The 19,820-nt window shown below is 54.2% G+C and overlaps 6 protein-coding genes across 6 annotated transcripts; 3 read left to right on the forward strand and 3 right to left on the reverse strand.

Moving 5' to 3' along the window:
* Positions 1 to 772: 772 nt before the first annotated feature.
* Positions 773 to 2,704, reverse strand: M421DRAFT_100048 (MFS general substrate transporter; the record flags this gene model as incomplete). The annotated part of the gene is made up of 6 exons (XM_033586476.1): positions 773 to 1,466; positions 1,519 to 2,013; positions 2,069 to 2,108; positions 2,163 to 2,221; positions 2,273 to 2,576; positions 2,629 to 2,704. 6 exons carry the CDS (start codon positions 2,702 to 2,704, stop codon positions 773 to 775), a joined length of 1,668 nt encoding a protein of 555 aa, XP_033450344.1.
* Positions 2,705 to 5,817: 3,113 nt separating this feature from the next.
* On the forward strand, positions 5,818 to 7,218 carry M421DRAFT_419129 (uncharacterized protein). The gene is made up of 4 exons (XM_033592016.1): positions 5,818 to 5,934; positions 5,981 to 6,075; positions 6,163 to 6,851; positions 6,907 to 7,218. The coding sequence occupies exons 1-4, from the start codon at positions 5,870 to 5,872 to the stop codon at positions 6,991 to 6,993; spliced, it is 936 nt and encodes a 311-aa protein (XP_033450345.1). The 5' UTR covers positions 5,818 to 5,869; the 3' UTR covers positions 6,994 to 7,218.
* Positions 7,219 to 7,258: 40 nt separating this feature from the next.
* Positions 7,259 to 10,273, forward strand: M421DRAFT_414073 (uncharacterized protein). The gene is made up of 3 exons (XM_033590469.1): positions 7,259 to 8,202; positions 8,258 to 8,533; positions 8,582 to 10,273. Exons 1-3 carry the CDS (start codon positions 7,394 to 7,396, stop codon positions 9,885 to 9,887), a joined length of 2,391 nt encoding a protein of 796 aa, XP_033450346.1. The 5' UTR covers positions 7,259 to 7,393; the 3' UTR covers positions 9,888 to 10,273.
* A 947-nt stretch (positions 10,274 to 11,220) lies between these two features.
* Positions 11,221 to 13,038, reverse strand: M421DRAFT_3853 (uncharacterized protein; the record flags this gene model as incomplete). Its single annotated transcript, XM_033589904.1, has 1 exon — positions 11,221 to 13,038. One exon carries the CDS (start codon positions 13,036 to 13,038, stop codon positions 11,221 to 11,223), a length of 1,818 nt encoding a protein of 605 aa, XP_033450347.1.
* Positions 13,039 to 15,985: 2,947 nt separating this feature from the next.
* On the reverse strand, positions 15,986 to 17,663 carry M421DRAFT_384664 (NAD(P)-binding protein). Its single transcript, XM_033589898.1, has 2 exons — positions 17,011 to 17,663; positions 15,986 to 16,957 (listed from the first exon to the last, which is right to left on the reverse strand). The coding sequence occupies exons 1-2, from the start codon at positions 17,366 to 17,368 to the stop codon at positions 16,284 to 16,286; spliced, it is 1,032 nt and encodes a 343-aa protein (XP_033450348.1). The 5' UTR covers positions 17,369 to 17,663; the 3' UTR covers positions 15,986 to 16,283.
* Position 17,664: 1 nt separating this feature from the next.
* On the forward strand, positions 17,665 to 19,677 carry M421DRAFT_419133 (GTP-binding protein Obg/CgtA). Its single transcript, XM_033592017.1, has one exon. The coding sequence runs from the start codon at positions 17,687 to 17,689 to the stop codon at positions 19,340 to 19,342; it is 1,656 nt and encodes a 551-aa protein (XP_033450349.1). The 5' UTR covers positions 17,665 to 17,686; the 3' UTR covers positions 19,343 to 19,677.
* Positions 19,678 to 19,820: the final 143 nt, after the last annotated feature.

Here is a 19,820-nt window from a genome sequence, read left to right on the forward strand (position 1 = left end):
GTACTGCCTGCACCGTCTATACCACCTGCACTGCCTGCACCGCGCTGCCTGTACTGCCTGCACCGTCTATACCACCTGCACTGCCTGCACCGCGCACACCTACACCACCTGCACTCACTGTTGCCAAGTCATCGTCATGCCTCTGCTGTCATCAAGAAACTCCACATCGTATTGCGCGAGCAAACTAATCTAGGTGTTGACGACTCTACAGTCGTAAACTAGTGTAAAGAAATGCCGGGGTATTTGTCCTTGCTCTTCAAAAAAGTAAAATAAAAAAAATAAACGCCTTGCTCGACTCGGCCATCGCTGGCTCTCTGCATGCCCGAGCTGTTCCCCGTCTAGTACGCAAAATCGCCCAAAAATGTCCGCCCATTACAATGTCGCTGGAAGTACTGAGACCAAGGTGTAAACGCCGTGTGAATGCAAGGCTCCAAAGTGTCCGGAGAGAGCCGTCGTGTGTTGTTGTCTATGAAGACCCGTGTTGTTGTCTGTAAAGACCCGTTGTGCTGTTGTATGTAAAGACCCGTTGTGTTGTTGTCTGTAAAGACCCGTTGTGTTGTTGTCTGTAAAGACCCGTCGTGCTGTTGTCCATCGAGACCCGTGTTGTTGTCTGTAAAGACCCGTTGGGCTGTTGTCTGTAAAGACCCGTCGTGCTGCTGTCCATGTTCCTGAATCCGAGAAACGCCGTGGAATATTTGCAAGTCGTGTGCGCCGTAATGGTTCCCACAGCTCTACTTGGAGAACCGTCTCTGCCTCCTCGTCCGGGTAGCGTCTACTTACGGAGAACCATCTCCGCCTCCTCGTCCGGCGTCAGCGTGGCCACCGACTCCGCGTCAGACGCGCAGTCAACCAGCGCCTCCTCGTCGTCTTGGCGGATCGTGGGCTTGTTCGACTCCTTGAGCATCGCCCCAGGGAGCCATCCAACGAGCGCAATGCTGGCAACCGCCCACCACGCCAGGCCAGACATGTGGTGGCTGCCGCCCCAGCTGTCGACTGCCCCGGAAATCGTAGGTCCGAATCCGCGGCACACGCTGGCCGAAGACGCTGCCGCGCCGTTCAAAGTCCCCAGCACCCGTTTGGACGGGGACGAGTTGGCCAGGATAATCGCCAGAGATGGGTACGAGAGCGACTGGAACGTGACCTTGCCGAGGAGCAAGAAAATAAGTCCGGGGATGCGAAGCTTCTCGGGGAGGAGAGCGAGGTAGGGAGCCAGCACGTAGAGAACCGGGTACAGGCACATGGTGATCCAGAAGGTCCGCAGGCTTCCGAGCTTCTTGCTGAGCCAGGGGAAGAGGAAGAGCTGCGCCACCATCTGCATCGCGCCCTGCATCGCAAGGAAAGCGCCAATGTTCTGCGTCTGCCATTCGAACCCACCCTCGAACATGAATGGGAGGTTGGCTGTGCCTGGCACGTATGCCGCCTTGGACATGAGAATTGGGAGGAGCTGCTCCAGAGAAATTGTGTGGCTAGCCGCAAGTTAGATGTCGCACTGCGTCAGGAGACTGAAGGAAAACCTACAAAGCGAGAATGCCGTAGCACAAGATGACCAGGCAGACCTGCTTGGTGAACGCGTGTCGTACAGGCGGCGCCGGCGCCTTTTCCTGGTCCAAACAAAACGCGGGTGGCTCGGACAGGGATGTACGAGTACTGCATAGTGTCGGCGAGCTGTCGGTGCTCCGGTACACATGCGTGCGAACGTCGTGGCCCTCCAACATGCATGTCATCTCGTCAAGCGATGCATCTTTGTCGTTGAAAGACGCCTCTTGCTCCGACCTCCGAATCTTGCGCAGCAGCCACTTGCCGGCTTCGACACCGCGGTCCTCATCGTACTTCTTGTCCTCGTGCGTTTCCTGCAGGAACAGAATACCGACTGCGAGTCCAAGAACGACGACTAGGGCACAGACAACATTCGGCAAGAGGAACGGGTGCGTTTCAAAGACAGTGCCCTTGAAGAAATCGTATGTCTGCGCAGGTTGCGCGAGAACTCCGCCAAGGGAGCCGCCAATGATGGTGCTGTAAAAAGGCGGTTAGTGGGCTGCAGGACCATACTACGGAGAGGAATCATTACCCAAGGCACCATACAAAAGGCATGATGGAATAAGCGCGCGCTATGAAAGTCAGTCGACGATCCCTGTAAACTTTGGGCGTTAGAGTAAACTTACGCTGGTGCCTCTCGTCCGTAATCAGCTCAGCGACGGTTGTTTGGAGGACGCCGATGTTCCTGCATGTCGGTTAGCGGAAGGTCAGGCCCTAGCGCAAGCGATGACCTCACCCGTTGAGAAGGCCACCAAGAGCCCGAGCGAACAAAGCCACTGGCAGGCTTCCGGCGACACCAAAAAGAAGCATGCTCAAACCGGTGCCAAACATGCCTCCAAGGAGCACCTTCTTGCGCCCAATCCTGTCGCTCAGTCGGCCCCAGAAGATGCCACTGACACACTCCATGAATGCAAATGCCGATGTGACCATGCCCGTGTACATGGCTGCTTCGCCTTCGCTGTAGCCGAATGACTTGACCATCTGAAACGCGTATGGGAAAATGGACATGAAGGCAATGGGTTCGCATATCCGGCAGAGCGCTACGTTTGTTAGACCAATTGCTTGGAGCAATCACAAAGGACCACCACTCACCCAAGATAGCCATCTGCTGAACTGGGAAAGGCGCCTTGCCTCTGCTCGTGGCGGATAGTCCGCCGAATCGAGCCATTGCTGTCGTATGGGTGTGATATGCGTGAAGGGAAGATGTGCTGTTGTTACGGTCCGAGGAAAGCGTTGGTCGATGTCTGGGCGTGTTGTAGCAGGTGAGACATGTGCGGGTTGGTGTGAGTTGATACCTCCAGGGTAGAGAGGAAGAGTTCAAGTCAAGGTGGGTGCAAGCGTCTCAGAGTATATAGGGCAGAGCAAGATTTAAGTGGCGTCGTGAAGCGGATGGGCCGCTGGGGCGTGCAGGGATTAGGGCAGCGGGGAGGAAACGGAGAAACAGGCGGTGATTGTTGTGGATATGGATACGTAGTCTGGGCGGATAGGGACAGCGGAAGGACCAGCGAACGTGAAATGAAAGCGGAGCCGCGATGCCATGGCTCAACGCGCACAACATACAGTTTGCCGATAGACGTCCACAGAAACGCTGTGCTTGCAGCCACTCTGCTGCTAGCCTCACGTCAATTGCGACCCCAGGTCACCGGACGAAATGGGTGACTTTGTGCCCGAAAACAACAGCGGAGCTGTAACCCCTGAGCGAGGGCGCTTTTGTGTGTGTGTGTGCCTCACACAGGACTGGGACCGGGTTGGGCGGAATCCACGACATTGGACAGGCTAGGGTCGATCTGGTATGGTCAGCCAGGGAGAGTTGCAAGAGCGTTGAGACGTCGTGCGATGACTTGGAACTCGCGAAGACGATCAACGCGCACGGTTGCGTCCCGGCAAAAAAATATGCGGGTTGTGGTTAGCCCAAAACCGCGGATACGGTCCACATGCACTAGTCTAGTATGGCCTCCAGAGCTGCATCACACGGCGCCAGGGATCCCTGCCGTGACTAGGAAGCCCGCGAACGTCGTGCCGACTGTCGCTGGCCGCTGAGAGGCCGTAAGAGGAAACGGGATTGCTCCCAGCTTCCCCGCGGACAAATAGGACTTTGTTCCGGTGTGGACACCATCCGGTGCCAAACAATTCCTTTGTCAGAAGCCTGCTCAGGGGCATGGCAGCAAAACCTTGCGGCGCAACTGACTCTTGAGTCTTGACAGCTTGCGAGTCAGGCAGGAGAGCCTTCGCCGTACACAGTATGCTTTCCAGAAGCAAGCTTTGGCCAATCGAAGCCCACCCTGCTGGGAGCCTGTGATGGGCGTTGGCATCGTCGCTTCAAACCGTGATTGCTCCGACGAACTCAAAAATGGCGGTGTATCTGCACCTGGTAAGAGCCGCGACCACGTCAAAAGTATGCCCATCGAGGGCGTCACGCGGCGACGCGCAGCAGTAGCTCCAGCGTCGCCTTGCTGCGGTAGCTAAGTGACGATACAGCTCGTCGTCAGCAGCGCGTCCAGGGCACGAGTCGCGCGCTCCAAATGGCCGAAAGAACGACACAACACGTTTCGTGTCTCCCAGACCGCTCCTTAGCACTCCCCATGCCGCCGTTCCATTTGCTGCCCCAGGTATCATTTCCACGCAACCCTGCTGTCACCGTGATCCGAAAGTTCCCACTTGCCTCCTTGGCCAACCGACTCTCAGGACGCCCATCGTGCCGTCATCGCATATCAAACATCGTGGACCTCGATGCCCAAAGTCGCATCAGCTGACGGCGCCTTTGCGCGCATCTGCGCTCGGTAGGCACCTGCTGTGTTGCTGCCCTGAACAATAGCAGTAACACTCGCTGGCCTCCTGGTGGAGCCGGCAGCACCTCCGTCGCATGTCGCGAGCTGAGCTGTCGCAGCTGCGGCGGGCACAGTCTGCGACCGCGCAAGAACGGCTGGTTTCGACGCCGAGTCAGGATGCCTTTGTGGCGGTGTGGACGTAAGGCTGCGCTGATGCAGCCATTGGCCAGGGTGCCTTGCAGATTCCACGCGAGATGAACACGATAGACCGGGGCCTGAGAAGGCTTTGAAACGTCTTAGTGTCTTCTACTCGCGCCAGGCTGGTGGTCCTTGCGGTATGATTGCTCCATGCGAATCCTCCGATGAAGGGCTCCACCGGCTGTTGCTTTCGCATACGCATTACCGTAAGCACACTTTGCATCCACAACCGAGAGGCACGCCTGCCTGAAGCAGCAGCGAGACCTGATGCGCCCTTGGATTCGTGGGGATCCAGTGGGCGGGCGGATGCCTTGGGCGTGCCCTGTCGTCGCCGCCAACGCTGAGAGTGGGCAGAAATAGATACTTGACGGACCCGACAACATGGGTCGATTTTCTCCGATCTCTTCAGACGAGTCACTGCTCACCTCTGCCGTCGAACAATGCGCCAACGGGGCACGTGAGGCGCGGCAGTAACGTGTGATGCAGTCGCAGCCTGCTCTGCTTGTTTCGTCGTGACTGGAGCCAGCGCATTTCAAAGCCGTGAGGTTGCACGACAGGCGGTCAGATGTAGGACGAACCTATCTCCAAAGCCGCATAGATATCGCCGGGCGATCGTCACTCAGGTCGCTTCTTGGTCGCTGTGCAAGGTACTCAGCATCCGCAGACCCGGGTCGCAGTCCTGTAGTGAGCACCAGTTACTGTCGGACCGTGATCCTTGCGTTAGCGACGGTGACGGCCTCGTGGGTGCGCTGCATGTATGTGTCACTCACCGGTCCTTGTCACATTCCTGTGTCTACGCTTCTAGCTTTGTCTACGCTTCTAGCTTTGGACAGAGGCTGTCCGCGCCCAACAGGAGCTTCTCACGCAGGATTGTGTAAACTCGACACCGTACCGCCCACACCAAACGCTCCCCCACCGCTTGCAGCACTGTCTGCAGGACGCCTTGCCGCGGCGGACGCTAACGTGCATGCAACAAGGGCTGTCCACGCGAGGGTCGGACAGGAGTGCGTATAGTATTAATTATCGTTGTGGCACGAAGCAATCGTCTCATGTGGTGCTTTTTCTTGCCTCCAATCGAGCAATGGAGAAAACATCCAGCCAATTCGCGCTTCCAAATCTGCGCTGCTGCACTGCCACGTCGGCATCTGGTCTTTGTCTGCAGCACTCCCGTAATACGCGCTCATCTCCTTCGCGGCTCTGACAAGGGCACAGCTTGATGGTGTTGTGCGCTTGAAGGTGCCAGGTGCAGCGGCTAAGGGCGCCCCACTTCTGTTTAGCGACGGCCGGGCAGATCGTCCCTCAACGCTCCTGCAACCTCACCACAGGAACGACCGCATACGAAGTACAGCACCAACACTGTACGCGGCATGCCTCTATCCACCTCATCTCCGAGGCTGTCGTCTTTCCGAAAGCAGCATCTGCTCATCGAGTTGTAGGTTGCGGTCGGCAGCTTGGCGGTCGGTCTTAACAGAACTTAGCTCCACCCTGCAACATGCACAGCTCGATGGTGTTTTCGTGAGCATTACACCCGGTGATCCGTCACTATGGGTGGGCGTCATATTCGTGCGAAAAGGTAGTCAGATGTCGTAGAGCTAAGCAAAGCCTACTGACGCCATGCCTGTCTGCCACACCAGATTCTCTTTGTATTCACGCCTGACAGGTCCATATGCCCCTGCAGTCCTACGATTCCAGGCTTCATTTCCATCTAGCTATCCGGCTCTGCCACCTCTGGTGACCTTTTCTACCGATGTCTTCCACCCTCTGCTCACGCCACTCACAACATACACCCAGACAACTGCATCTTCGGACACGGACACCGTCAGCGCAACCGACGATGAACGGCTACCACCAGGTGGCTTTAGTCTTCGTCATGGCTTCCCGCACTGGTTTGGTCGTGCACGACGATCGACAGTGAGTTCACGAGATGTGAGTGGATCCGCAGTCGATAGTCCCGCTCGAAGTGTTAGGCCTGTACGCTCGGTAGCGGACACTGCAACCTCAGGCGGCTCCGGACCACAGCCCCCGGCGACTGGTATTTCCATCGTGACCATTCTCGAGTATGTCCGGTCGTCATTCAGCGAGGAGGCAGTCCTGGATTCAGTCACGTTAGACGCTGCAGCAAACCCAAGCGCATACCACGCATGGCGGGCTTATCGTGGCCCAGCATTGCCAGCGCAGCAGCTACTTAGTCCCGGTTCCGCGGTATTAGGTGAGGGCTCAGCGCTCGGAAGGAATCGACGTCCTGGAGAGTGGAACTGGGACGGTGTATGGGAGGACCGTATGAAGAGAGCGGTCAACGCTAGCTTATCTGAATCCGTTCTATACGGGCCGGGAGCCGGCGATGATATTGTAAGCTGTCGCTATCTAAAAGCTCTTTTGCTTGCTCAATCGCTGACCACACCAGATACGTTTCCAGCAGGGAGACAGTGAGACTACCGCAAAGATAAAGCAGTACCTGGACATCGCTACTGCAAGAGCGGCAAAGGTCTGATCTGACGGAGCTGGCCTGTTTGATGATGTCTCCTGGGCGACTTCAAGGTGATACGCGGCCATGCTTTGCGGTGGCAAGGACGATTCGGGCTCGTCAACAAACAGTTGAAGTCGCGACTTCCTTTGGCCTAGTGCTGAATTAGCTTCACGGAGGCTTTGTTGCATCTCCCACATACACCATCAGCATCAATAGCAGATAGCGTGCTCTATGCATGCAAACATTCAGAACATACCGTCTTCTTAGTATTCCTTGCGTTTTATACGTTGGTTGTGTTCGTCGCCCGTTCAGCTCACGCAAAACAGGTTTGTTTATTTGTTTCCTTTCACCTTGTGTGCAGTACTCACGGTCGAGGTAGGACACAGCGTGTCACGCTGTCCGTTTGCACCTCGACGCGTCAAACATGGCGCTAGCAGCGCTCGAGTCCTTTGGTCTCTCACAACACTCCGCGTTCTGCCCTCCGCCGCTGCACATACAGAAGAAGCGCAGAGCCACATTCCGCAAACGCATCTTCCGTAAGTCGACCCATCATCGAGTCGACGACAAGTATGTGTATGGTCCGTTAGACGACATCATCAACGAGATAAGAAGCGACATCTGGGAGTCACCACAGGACTACAGCACTGAAGCATATCCTCTCGGTTGGGCCGCTTCGCTCGAGGTGCCATCGACTTGGACCGTAACACCCTTGCCTGTCAGTCGATTGCCCAGCAACCAACCTCTGACGATACGCAAGAACAGGGAAAGTCGTTCTTCGACATCGGGCTCCAGTATGGGTGACCCAGCAAACTTCGCGCGCACCAGCAGTCATGACAACGCATTCAACGGTGGACCAGTAGGCGCGCCTGCCTCAACAACCGCCCCATGGCCTTTGTTTGATGCCCCTATGTCGTACGAAGCAGCGCACGCGCCAGTCGTGTCAGGCACTGCTGGCCATACCTACCACACCGAAGCCGCCGAGAATCTCAGCCAGAGTGCGGACGATCGCCCTGTCCCTACCAAGCGCCGTCCTTCTGTTCTTCGGCTATTCACTGGCCTGTCTCGTCTGCGGCGGACAGATACTGGCGAAACAAGTGGCAGCAGCGGTGATGCGTCAGACTCGGCCTGGCCCACTACACTCGAACTCCATGATGAGGCCGACGTCAGCGAAGACCCGTCACCGGAGCCAAGCGAAGACGCTGTCGAGGCATATATTAGGAAGCATGCACGCAAGTGTGTCACTATCCCACGTACCTTTGAGCTGAAGAGTAGTTGCTGACCTGCACAGCGGGGCAAGGCTAGGATCAATCATGGGCCGTATTGCCAGACGACTTCCTTCACCTATGGAACACCGCCACGAAGAACCCGAGGCTGAAAACATAGCCACTTGCGGGAAGAATCCCACAACATTGCGAGCTGCTGTCAGAGTCTTTTCTGAGGTTGCTCAGCTAGCCGGGGAGGGGCAACAAGAATTCTGGGTCGCTGTGGAGACTGAAGGCGCTCTCCACAATCGTGGGCTGCTTCCAGAAAGTACTATCGATGTCATCTTTGTGGTTGATAACGCGTGAGTGCGGAAAAGTCGAGATAGATCCGCGTAACTAACCCATTCTAGGTACTATGTCAGCAAAGAGTGTCTAGGTAGAGCTCTGGACGCCGTAAACAGTGCTCTCTATCACATCGACCGGAGTGACCGTGTAGCGCTCTACACCACACACTGCACTCATCAGTCTGTTACAGGAAACAGACCAGATGTACTATTTCCACTTGGACACTTCAACACAAATACCGAAGAAACGTTCCGCGATCTCACCGCATCTATCGCCAAATGCGGCACACAAGCGTGGAAACCACCTCGACCAAACCCATTGATGGCTGAGGTCATCCTGGGTGTGGTCAAGTCCGTCGAGGACAAGAACCTGAAATACCGACGTACCCATGTTGTATTACTCTCTCCAGCCGCACACATCCTGCACGATGTATCAAAGTCTTGTCCAGACCTATATGTCCATCAGATCAATCCTGCAGCTATCCCATTCCGGCGCTCCCCTGACGCTAGCGATGTGCAATGCGTCGAAGAATGCTGCAAGAACTTCTTCATTAGCAACTGGAACCAGTACCAATCTCTTCCGGGGCGTATCAAGCGTGTTCTCAAGTACGCTCGGTCGGTGAAGCCAGTGGGTGAGATCAACAAGGTTTGCGTCGACCTTCGAGCCCGGGATGGCTGCGAGATTGTTGAATTCTCAGGCAACAAGGATATCGCGAGTTTACGTCTTGGCCAGGTCCATACAGTGTTTGCCAAAGTCCGTGTCGGACGATCAGCAACCAAAGAGGTGGACCTGCTCTCCAAGAACCCAATTTTTAACTCCTCATTGGACGTCAAGGATCTCAGACAGCAGCTACAGAATGCCGCAACCGTAGGTGCTGTCAAGGTGCACTTGCTAGATGTCCAAGTCTACCATCAGAACACGCTGCATGGAAATGATTGCTGGAATTATACTGAGACACCCTTCCTCGTCGTCCGCGACTTGGGTGGCCTAGCTCCTCCGTTCGACACCGCTGTGGAGGTACAGAAGCGTCGACTGTTCCACGACTTCGTTCAGCTGCAGTCGGATGCAGCAAAGGCAGAAGCTAATGCTTTTCTTGCCTCTTTGACCAACAGCCAAGGACCTCTGAAGAGGCTCGTACAACGCACGTTGAAGGAAGTCGATCGATACGAACAAGTGCTCAAGTACGAGCAAGAGCACCGTCAGAGACTACCATTATGTCCAGGTCCGATCGCCATCGAGGCTTCACCTCACGAATGGCTTGTGGGCGTTTGGAACAGAAAGAAGATCAAGCGTCAGGGTATCGCCATGGTCGAAGAGGAGGAAATTAATGGTCTCATTGACGGTCTGTACGGTCTGGAGCGGCTGGGCTGAATTGACAGCCATCGAAACTTCAGGACGGGCTGAATTTTAACATGTTTGAATGGTGATCTTGTGATTGTTGGGTTACCATATTCTGGAACGTGTTTCGGAATTTGGGGCGTTACAATTCGGTACAAACCGAGCGAGGAGGCATGCGTACTAGTCGACGCGCAGGTTTACGCGATAACGCAACATGTAATACGGCGGTCTTATGCATTTCGACGGACGTATGTCCGGACATCTTTAGCAAAAGCTACGATAAAACCTTTGTGCCAAAAGCATAATTTCGCTCAGCTTACTTTATCCAAGGTTTCCTTCGGCTAAACTCTCCTGCCCAACCGTCGGAGCTTTCCCCGCAACGCAAACCGCAAAGCGTAGCGAGCATCATCAGTGCCCAAACCTCAATCTCAAACCCGGCACTTCCTCCTGCCGCGCGCCAAAGCTTTGCAAACTCTAACACACTTTTGGGACCGAATTACCACTACGACTAAGAAGGAAAGTAGTCGGATCACTAACTTGAAGTAGAAAGTGACGGCAGGAGTCAGCGGCATTCCCCGCGCACACACCACCACATGGCAGACGGGACTAGTCTGCGCTACCGGGGAGCAGGCGAGACGAGGCAGGCGAGACGAGGCAGAACAGCGTGGCCACGCTCTCGTCTCGGACGCTTGGGGCGGACCAATCGGGTCTGCAGGAAGGCTGACTTCGGTCTGAAACAGGTATTTGGCCGTTATTGATCAGCGCCGGAGTCGTGAAGCGCTACTATTGATTTGGCAATGACCTGTTCAATTTCTGCTGCAGACGCTAGCAAACGTGTGGATGGTGTGTGGCTCGTGGGTCCTGGCGCGAGCTGGGCGCGAGACTGGATGCCTGTTCCTGGCCAACGTTTGGAGCGTTGGGGCTACTGTTGCTGGGATCAGGGAGGGAAGGTAGATCGCCGATGATGGACGCATGCCAAGATCGATGGAGGGCTCAGAGGGTGAATGTCGGCCTTTAATGATGACGCAGGGGTGGGAAGGATGGCTTGGCGACTGATATCGTATCGAGTGCATGGTTGTTTTGCCGACTAAATGGTGAACATTTCGGGGCGGCGTGTGTTCGGTGACCGACGCGATATCAGACAATCATCCCTGAAATTCAAGGTTGGCAAGGAGGAAGTCCTCGTTTCAAAATGACCGGTTTTCTCTACAGTATTGGTACGGACGCCTACGGCGCTGTGGGTAGTGTGCGAAGTGAAATGTGATGAATGATAGTTTGAAAACAAAGCTGGAGCATGGTGTTTGGCTTGAAGCATCTTCAACGCCATTGAATCCAGATAAAATGCCCTACTGAGGCATCCAGGCCATCAGAACTCCTTTCCAATCAAAGCAGGGTCTGCAAATCTCAACTCTCTACTCCTCTTCTCCCGTACGATTGGATCTCTCGACAGTTCTTCGTGCGCTGGATCTGGTCTGACGTGCGCCCTCGGCACGTCCAGTCCAACGCTCTTGCTGTACCTATGCGGTATTTTGACAGTCAATGGCAATCCGTTGCCAGCTAGAAGGATCTGCCCTGCTCCTATGAGGGAGGGCTTCGTGCGAGCGTGCGACTTAGGGACAGGCTTCTTCCTAATCACAGGAGATGCAAACTTGAGAGGCGCAGGTATACTTTGCTCATCTGAGAAGTGCTTCTCGGAATCGTGTTTGATGTCGTCCCATCCCAGAGGCTCTGGTGCAGTTGGTGGAGGTGAGAAGGGCTTGATCACAGAATAACGGCCCACTTGCACAAGTACAGGTGAAGCAACACTCTTCTGTGGTATCTTGACCTCCTGCGCTTCGTGCAGGTACTTTGCCGCCACTGGGCTCAACAGTGACTTGGCCGACGTCATGCTATTGGGTTGTCTGACTGGTAACTTTGGCCCTACTGGGGTTCGAGGAGTCCGTGGAGTCACAAGATTCGGCGACGGGGCGAATATTGTCACGCTATCGGATGTACGATCCTGCTCGTTGACATGAAGAAGTAGGTCGTGCTCGAATGGGTCCGCAAACGGGTCGCTGTCGATGGTCTGACGTCTAGCATCGTTGGCTAGCAAGGGACCTTGAGTCGACGAGCGCTCGTAAGGTGAGACTGGCGGATACATCGAAGCTGGGGTGTTGAGGTATGCGTACGGGTTAACGGCCATCTGCAAGTACTGCCCCCTTTCGCCTTCCACATTGCGCGGTGTCCTGAGTTCTGGCCTTCGAATATCATCCGGTGAGAAAGGAGCGAAGATCGGTGATGGGATCACATAGTCATTAAATGGATCTGTGACATCTGGTGGGTACTTCGTGTACAAGGACGAATGATCGGGGGTACCACCATAGCCCGCTACTGCAGATGAAAGCGCCCGTGCGGTATTGACACGTGCATATTCAGAGTATCTGTGAATTGCTGGGTCGCAGACTGCCCTCACGAACGGGTTGCCAGGACTTGTGAAGCGAGTGACTGGCATCGTGACTGTGCTATGACGCTGCGTGTGGATCGATACACCCCGTGCTGCACCCCGCACAGTATCATTCGGACCGCCTGTAGCACCAGACATCAAAGCATCCGTGTCGCCACCATCTCCGCTAGTCTTAGGGTCGTAGAGATATGCAATCTTCGGGTAGATCGATCCAGTACTCATACGATTGCCTTGCTTGGTCACATAATAGCGACGAGCGATGAAGATGACTGCGACGACTGCAATGAGCAGACCAGTTGTGGCGCCGACCGCAACACCAGCGGTCTGCGAGGTCGTGAGCGGAGGCGGACTAACAGCAGCAGCTGTTTGGCTTGGACTGCTTGTAGGAACGTGTGGGCTCGCAGTTGTCTTCGCGTCTTCAGTACTAGATCCGTCTGTGGCTGGTGTCCCATCAGAACTTGATATTGACTTCGCACTCTGGGTCTCCGATGGAGAGTCAGATGCACTATCTGAAGTATTGGAGGTTAACAGACCTGCAGTTGTTGAATTGATTACAAGTGGAACGGAAGAAGTCTGTAAAGCTTCGACCTGTGTAGCATTAGAAGCAGGCCCGGTGCCTAGAGTGGTACCCGTGGGCGGTATCGAAAGACTGAAGGTGATGCCGAACTCTGGTGTCTCCGTCGTTGTGATGTTGACAATGCCGGATGAGCCAACTGTAGCAGCCAACGACGATTGTTGCATTGGCGATGTCGGGGTTGAGGTTACTCCAGTACCGACACTGGTAGAAGACGTGAGTGTTTCACTTGCAGGAATCCGTGTTTCTGGGCCTTGCAAAGTGGCCGTAACCGTTCCAGCGCTGGAAGTTCGAGCCTCTGTCTGATTCACTACAGTCCCTGTCACAGGACTGAATAAAGAGAAAGCGACTGTACTCAAATCCAGTACAAACGATTTAGTACGGGAGACGTATATCGTGGAGAAGGTAGCTGTGATCGTTCCTGAGGTGGTAGGAAACCTCAATGTTGCTTGTATGTCATTCGTCTGAACCGATGATGGCAGAGGTGTGTCAATGGTTAATGCTCTAGATGAAACAAATGACCGGGTGTCACTAAAAGATGCAATGGCCAAAGAAGTTTGCGTTGAAGACCAAGTCGTGGCTGTGAAGCTTGGATCAGCGGTTTCCGAAGCTGAAATTGGGCCATTGGTAGGAGAAGTCATCGAAGGGTGTACAACTGACGTTGGATGCTGCGATGAAAGAGCCTGACTAGCACCGGAAAATGAGCTGAAAGACGGCGAGCTGCCACTAAATGCCGATAGAGGTGAAGAGCTAGTGGTATTAATACCCTGTACGGACGACATGTGAGTGTTGGTGATTTGCGGTCCTGAATCAGTGATCAGGCCGAACGGTGACTGTCTTCGAGTGGTAGTGGCAGACGATGGTCCGGTAGAAGCAGGCTGTGTGGCAGATAGTGTTTCTACAAAGGTTGATGTATGTGAGATATCGATGGAGGTCTTTGAGGAAGATGACCCGGAGGAAGCTGCACCGGTGGCGAGCGGTTCAGATGACACAAGCGATGGACTCGGTACACTGCCAGTGGTGATGCTTGATGAAACACTTGTTCCAAGTGAGGCTGATGGCGATTTAGTGGCGCTACCGAAGCTAGAGGACGCGGTCCCGAAATTTGATGATGCAGATGCGCCTGGCTCAACCAACGTAGGCGATGGTGCAAGTACAGAGGTCGAAGAAGGAGTCAGGCTAACAGACGTCGCTGAAGTGACTTCCATCGATGACGAGATAACGACACCAGATTCGCTTGGCGACTGAGGTATCTCTGTCGTTGCTGAACTGCTAGAAGAAGTCGCCGCTAAAGAGTGACTGGACTGTTGGGAGGCCGGTAAACTCTGCGAATCAATGACTGAGCTAGACAAGCTTGATGTCTCACTAAACGTAGTCTTTTGCTCCGCCTGGGTGCTGCTAACAGGAAAATTGGACGAGGAGGAAGTAGTCGCTCCAGAAGGCTGATCCGTAATGGCACTCGGAATACTGCTGGTAGTAGTTGTAGACTCGGCGATACTGTTACTTGAAGGCTGCTCAGTGGAGCCGATAGATGCAGCTGAAGTCGGCAGAAGGCTTGATGAAGGTGTCGACAGTGTCCCTTCCATCGTACTTGTTGCATGGTCCAGGACAGAAGTTGAACCAGGCCCCAATATCGAGGAGACCGGCATCGATGACGCTGCACTTGGTGCAACGACGGTGGTAGGCTCGGGCGCGACGCTCAAGGATATCTCCGTCGTACCGGAGGCCGAAGTCGGGAACAATGGGATGGAGGAAGAAATCGGTGCTTGTGCATTGGAAGAACCAACGGAAACCGTGGGACTTGGTATCGGCGTGCTGGTTGCTTCAGATAATGAAAGGATGATTGAGCTCTGTTGCTGCTCGATAGGCATAGTTGCTGTGGTGCTCGGCTGAGTTGTCAACACAGGTGTGCTGACCACGTTGCTACTGGTTTCCGGCACGAATGTTGAGGATAGAGGTGCTGGTACAATGGAGGATCTGGATTCGATCAAAGTAACAGTAGTCACGCCGTCACTGGTCAAAATTGGGAAGATGTCAGACTGTGCTTGTGAAGTTCCTTCAGCTGGAACTGAAGCCAAAGTGTGTGATGGGAAAGGACTTGCTGTTGAAGACGGAATAAGGTCTGACACAGCAGTGGACATGGACGTTGACTCAAGCCTTGAGCTGGTTACAGATACCATGCTACCTGTAGCCTGTGACTCGGCCGTGAATGAGCTCATGACGAATGTACTATCGAGGACTATCGAGGAGATCGCGTGCTCTGAGGTCACAACTTGCGAAAAACCTGACGGTCCTGTTGTCGAAATTCGGGATGGCCGCTGTTCAATTGCGGAGCTCGATGGCGACATGCCTCCGGTACTATGCAGGCTCGTAGTCGAGACATGACTGCTACTCAGTGTAACAGAGGTGAAGTCTTGTCCGGATTCGATTCGTGTAGGGAGAGGGAAGAATGATGAGCTCGATTCAGGCAACGATGCTGTTGTCGGTATAGCAATACTAGTCGACGCTTGGGATGTCTCCGGGACTTCGGAAAGGTTGGATGGTTCTGCGTCTTTGGAAGTCGGCACAATGATCTTTGTTGAGCTCGTCTGGTTCCCCACAGGTTGTTGGCGAAGCTTCAGCGAGGGGAAGCTAAGCCGTTCGGCTTGGTGATGCCTCTTATGCATGGTAACATCTGGTTCCAAGTTAGCATACAGGACTCTTCACGTTGAATCGATATAGCAACAAGGGTCATGTACCCTTGCTGAGCGCTGCTGCGGTGAAAGTCAACGCCAATGATGCCGCGTAGAAACCGAGCAGGTCCCTCTTGAACCACATCGCATGGTCGCAAATCAGAAATGACTGATTGAGTGTATTAGCAGTAAAGCGACCCTGCAATTCCAAGAAGCGCACAGTAGGTAGTACGGCATTGAATACTTATTGACTTTGCATCTCAAGTGCGAACACCGACGGATTTCTGCTCGTGGTAGGCTGGATCGGGCCAATTCTGGCTTAGTGAACCTGCAAGGCCCCTGTCCATTTATGAGGCTTAGCCCCATAGTAGTCCGAGAATACCTACCAGTCATCTAACTTTAGCATGCGGTACTCCGTCGGCGCAATGCATCTATAGGTTTTATGCGACTTGCGAAGATTTGGGATTCGTTCGTGAGGGAAGCTCGTTGCGGTTGGTACGCTAGCCGGGGCACTGCAATATACACGGCTGCTGCCCTCTGCAGATACGCGCTGGAAAGTCGCGATCTCGCTTGTCGCAATCGTCCAGACGGTGATCACATCTTGAAGTTGCTTTGCCGTGCTGCTTATGCACATCGGTTGCTGTCGGTGTCGCCCACACCCCATATCATATCCGGTTCCCGGCCCCCAATTAGCAGTCTCGACTTCCTGCAGTATCTTGACCGTGGCCTTCTCATCAATCTCATGTCGCCGCGTCTGCAGTTGATCCATTCCCAGATACCACATTAGCTTGGCTGTCTCTGATAATCTCCTGCAGCCACATGGGAAATGCGCGGATCTTGGGCGATATCGCTGGACCTAGAACAATTTGTCCACTCCTTTCTGCAATGATCTGCTTGACCATCGCGTCAGCGACATCCTCAGGCTCCAGAAGAGTAGCTCTGGCTTGCTTCAGCCCTGCTTTGATCGCTTCATGAGACGTTATTGCCGACTTCGTCCAGCCCGGATGGACGATGGTTGTCTTGATCTGCGGGCACTTGTATCGATGCTTCAACTCCTGGGTGAGGCCCTCGTGAAAAGCAAGAAGGGCTGCCTTAGTAGCGCTGTAATCGACTGCGCCGGCGAGAGCTACGAATGAGGCTAGACTAGCGACGCTCATGATATGGCCCTTCTTGTTGGCAATCATGTCCGGCAGAAACTCCTGAACGGTACTCCAATGACTGATCAGGTTGATGTCGAAAAGCTGCCTCAGCGCTTCAGTTGGAATTTCAAGGATGGTGTAAGCATTTCCGATGCCCGCATTGTTGATTAAGACTGAGGGTGAGCCCAGATCAGAACGGACATCTTCTGCAGCCTTGTGAACATCGTTCCTCGAAGTGACATCGCAGCGATAGTACCGGATCAGTTTTCGCTCAGCTTTGAGATTGTCAGCGGATACGATCGGCCTATTGGATGCATGGATTGCTGACCATCGGTGAATTGGCTGGACAACGCCCCAATATCGAGGACTGCGACCTTGACACCATGTGATACAAGCTTCTGGACGACACAAGCACCAATCCCCGCCGAGCCACCAGTAACGACTGCGACCTCCTTGGACCAGTGCCAGTTACTCCTGTCATTCCTCCAGCTCCACCTGTTGTCAGCCAGTTTGTTGAGCACAGCGTTGGCTTCAAAAGTGGTCCAAGCAGCCAAGCCCCATTTGATGAGGCGGAAAACGATTACTTGTTGACAGCCAAGAGGTAGGTCGTCTGGAATGCCGATTGCTGTGGGATTGACAAGCTGCAGACCGATCCATGTGGCGGCCAGAGTCAGGCACCGAAACATAGTGGCTTGTGTTCAGGCTTGATGCGTCAGCAATTCGCAGTACCTGCATGAACAATGGTGTATTGGGGGCTGCCTGTCTCGGAAGTAAGCACTATGCAGCAGTGGTGGTGCACGAAACCCGAATTTGCGACATGACCACCATTTGAGGTATATTGAAAAGGTACGAAGTAAGTTTGGGGAAGGAGGTGCGTACGAGTAGCGTGGGGCTGATCCCGGAACTTCTACGCGTTGATTGGCTGCGCAAAACTGAAGCCATCACACCCGCGGCTCAAATGTCCCTTCCTTTACCTGCAACACCAAAACATAACCTTGTGACGTATGCCTTCTGTTCGACCGAGCTTCCTCAGCGGAACGCTCACGCCGTTCCTTTATCCGGCATTCACCGAATCGACACTCCTCGCTGTTTCGCGTAGATGTCCGTTGCATAGGCGATACCCACCAGCACGATGTAGCTCTACAGGTACCGAACAATCGGACTACTCACGACTCGACCCCACCCCAGATGATTACTCGCTTACGCCCTTCGCCGATCGAACGATTCTCACCTTGGAAGCTGGTGCTGGCGGTCATGGCTGCGTCTCGTTTCTGCGCGAGATGTACACCCCAGAAGGGCCTGCGAATGGCGGCGATGGAGGCAGCGGAGGCAACGTATACATCCAGGCGGTGCGTGGTGAAACCTCGCTGCACAAGCTTGCTCGAAGACGTCTTATCAAAGCTGGAAGAGGCCGAAACGGGCAGGGCAAGGTGAAGGGTGGCGAAAGGGGCGCAGATGTCCTCATTAAAGTGCCAGTGGGGACTATCGTGCGCGAGATACAAAGACACGACCCTGTTGAAGTTCTTCTCAAAGAGGCCGAGGAGGCTGAGATGCAGCGCGAGCGCGCGGAAGCAAATAGCGACGTGGTGGAAGAGGAGGGTGGTTATAAGAAGGATCGATGGCTGGTCTATCCTGGAACAGTGCCCACCGAACTGAATAGGATGAAGTTTCCTCAGCTTCCAAAGCCTCGACGGTCACATCTCGCCGCTCTCGAGCCGCAATCGCCGATATGGCTCGACCTCGACAAGCACATGGAGACGCCCATGCTCCTCGCAGCCGGTGCTATGGGTGGTCTGGGCAATCCCAACTTCATGACGCCCTTCAACAACAGACCGAAGATGGCGACAAAAGGAGAAGAGGGCCTCAAGATCTCAGTTCAGCTGGAATTGAAGATTCTTGCAGACCTTGGACTGGTCGGTCTTCCAAACGCAGGAAAGAGTACCCTCCTTCGGGCTCTGAGCAACAGCCGTGCTCGAGTAGGTAACTGGGCCTTCACAACGCTTCAGCCAAATGTTGGCACCGTCGTTCTCGACAACCACAAAGGTCGACCACTCGTCATGAAGCGCAACAAGCATGGCGAACTCCGCGAAAGCTTCACGATCGCCGACGTGCCTGGACTCATCGAGGACGCACATCTTGACAAAGGTCTTGGTCTTGGCTTCCTCCGTCACGTAGAGCGCGCTGCTGTCTTGGCGTTCGTTATCGACCTCAACGCCGGCGATGCTGTCCAAGCCCTGGAGCTGCTCTGGCGCGAAGTCTCCGAGTACGAAATTCTACGTGGCAAGGAGCTCAATGCCGAAACAGAGCGTAGGATGGTCATGTACCGCCCTGCCGGCAGCCTTCAACCAAAGTGCGAAACTGACATGCTCGACGAACCGGACCTGCATTCTTCACTAGAACCCCTGCCCTTCCTGACATCAGAGCCTATCTCCGCGAAGCCGTGGTTCGTCGTTGCTACTAAAGCGGATCTGGAGGGTACGCAGGAAAATTATGTGAGGTTGCAAGATTACTTGGCAGACGTCAAGAGTGGCGCGCAGCCGCACCCAAGCGGGCGTGAGAATGCATGGAAAAGGGACGTCTCATCGATTCCAATTAGCGCAATTCATGCGCATGGTGTCGAGGCAATCCCACAGATAGTCATGGACCTGCTAGATGATTAGAGAGATGTAAGTGTATTGTAGGACTATCACATCATTTTTACCACTCCCAGGTCACGGCGACTCACTAAGTATGCTGGGTATTCTCAGGGATAGACTTACAGTTGCAGGGACCGTATTCTGATCGAGTTCTCTAGTATGCAGCTATTCAATGAGACTGACTCCCCGTCACATGAACATTGATGGTCCCAATCGGGTGGTCCCGATGTCCAAAAAATCAAACAAAACAATAAACCCATCTTCACCAAAACTTGCTAGGACGGTAAGAGCAAAAGGACGACAAAAAACATACAACAGCGGGTATTCGCTAGTGGTCACCCACCTAACTACTAATCCGCCGGTACGTTGCTTAAATAGGGCTGAGCGAACGGGAAGCCTTGTTTTCAACGTCCTATGGTCGTATGTGAGAGATACTTATGACATAGCATATATAATGAAGTTATTGCACTCTCTAGATGCCGCTTATATGACCTGGTTCAGG

The sequence above is a fragment of the Didymella exigua genome (assembly GCF_010094145.1).
Source record: "Didymella exigua CBS 183.55 unplaced genomic scaffold M421scaffold_9, whole genome shotgun sequence".
Classification (NCBI taxonomy): Eukaryota; Fungi; Ascomycota; class Dothideomycetes; order Pleosporales; family Didymellaceae; genus Didymella; species Didymella exigua.

What these genes read in the sequence shown, in the direction of transcription:
- M421DRAFT_419133 (XM_033592017.1), top strand. Translation starts at nt 17,687, where the DNA reads ATGCCTTCTGTTCGACCGAGCTTCCTCAGCGGAACGCTCACGCCGTTC.
- M421DRAFT_414073 (XM_033590469.1), top strand. Translation starts at nt 7,394, where the DNA reads ATGGCGCTAGCAGCGCTCGAGTCCTTTGGTCTCTCACAACACTCCGCG. An exon ending in ATTAGGAAGCATGCACGCAA is followed by an intron (nt 8,203 to 8,257) that starts GTGTGTCACTAT and finishes TGACCTGCACAG; the next exon opens with CGGGGCAAGGCTAGGATCAA. An exon ending in ATCTTTGTGGTTGATAACGC is followed by an intron (nt 8,534 to 8,581) that starts GTGAGTGCGGAA and finishes AACCCATTCTAG; the next exon opens with GTACTATGTCAGCAAAGAGT.
- M421DRAFT_384664 (XM_033589898.1), bottom strand. Translation starts at nt 17,368, where the DNA reads ATGTTTCGGTGCCTGACTCTGGCCGCCACATGGATCGGTCTGCAGCTT. An exon ending in GTCCAGCCAATTCACCGATG is followed by an intron (nt 16,958 to 17,010) that starts GTCAGCAATCCA and finishes ACAATCTCAAAG; the next exon opens with CTGAGCGAAAACTGATCCGG.
- M421DRAFT_419129 (XM_033592016.1), top strand. Translation starts at nt 5,870, where the DNA reads ATGCCTCTATCCACCTCATCTCCGAGGCTGTCGTCTTTCCGAAAGCAG. An exon ending in CGTCATATTCGTGCGAAAAG is followed by an intron (nt 6,076 to 6,162) that starts GTAGTCAGATGT and finishes CACGCCTGACAG; the next exon opens with GTCCATATGCCCCTGCAGTC. An exon ending in CGGGAGCCGGCGATGATATT is followed by an intron (nt 6,852 to 6,906) that starts GTAAGCTGTCGC and finishes TGACCACACCAG; the next exon opens with ATACGTTTCCAGCAGGGAGA.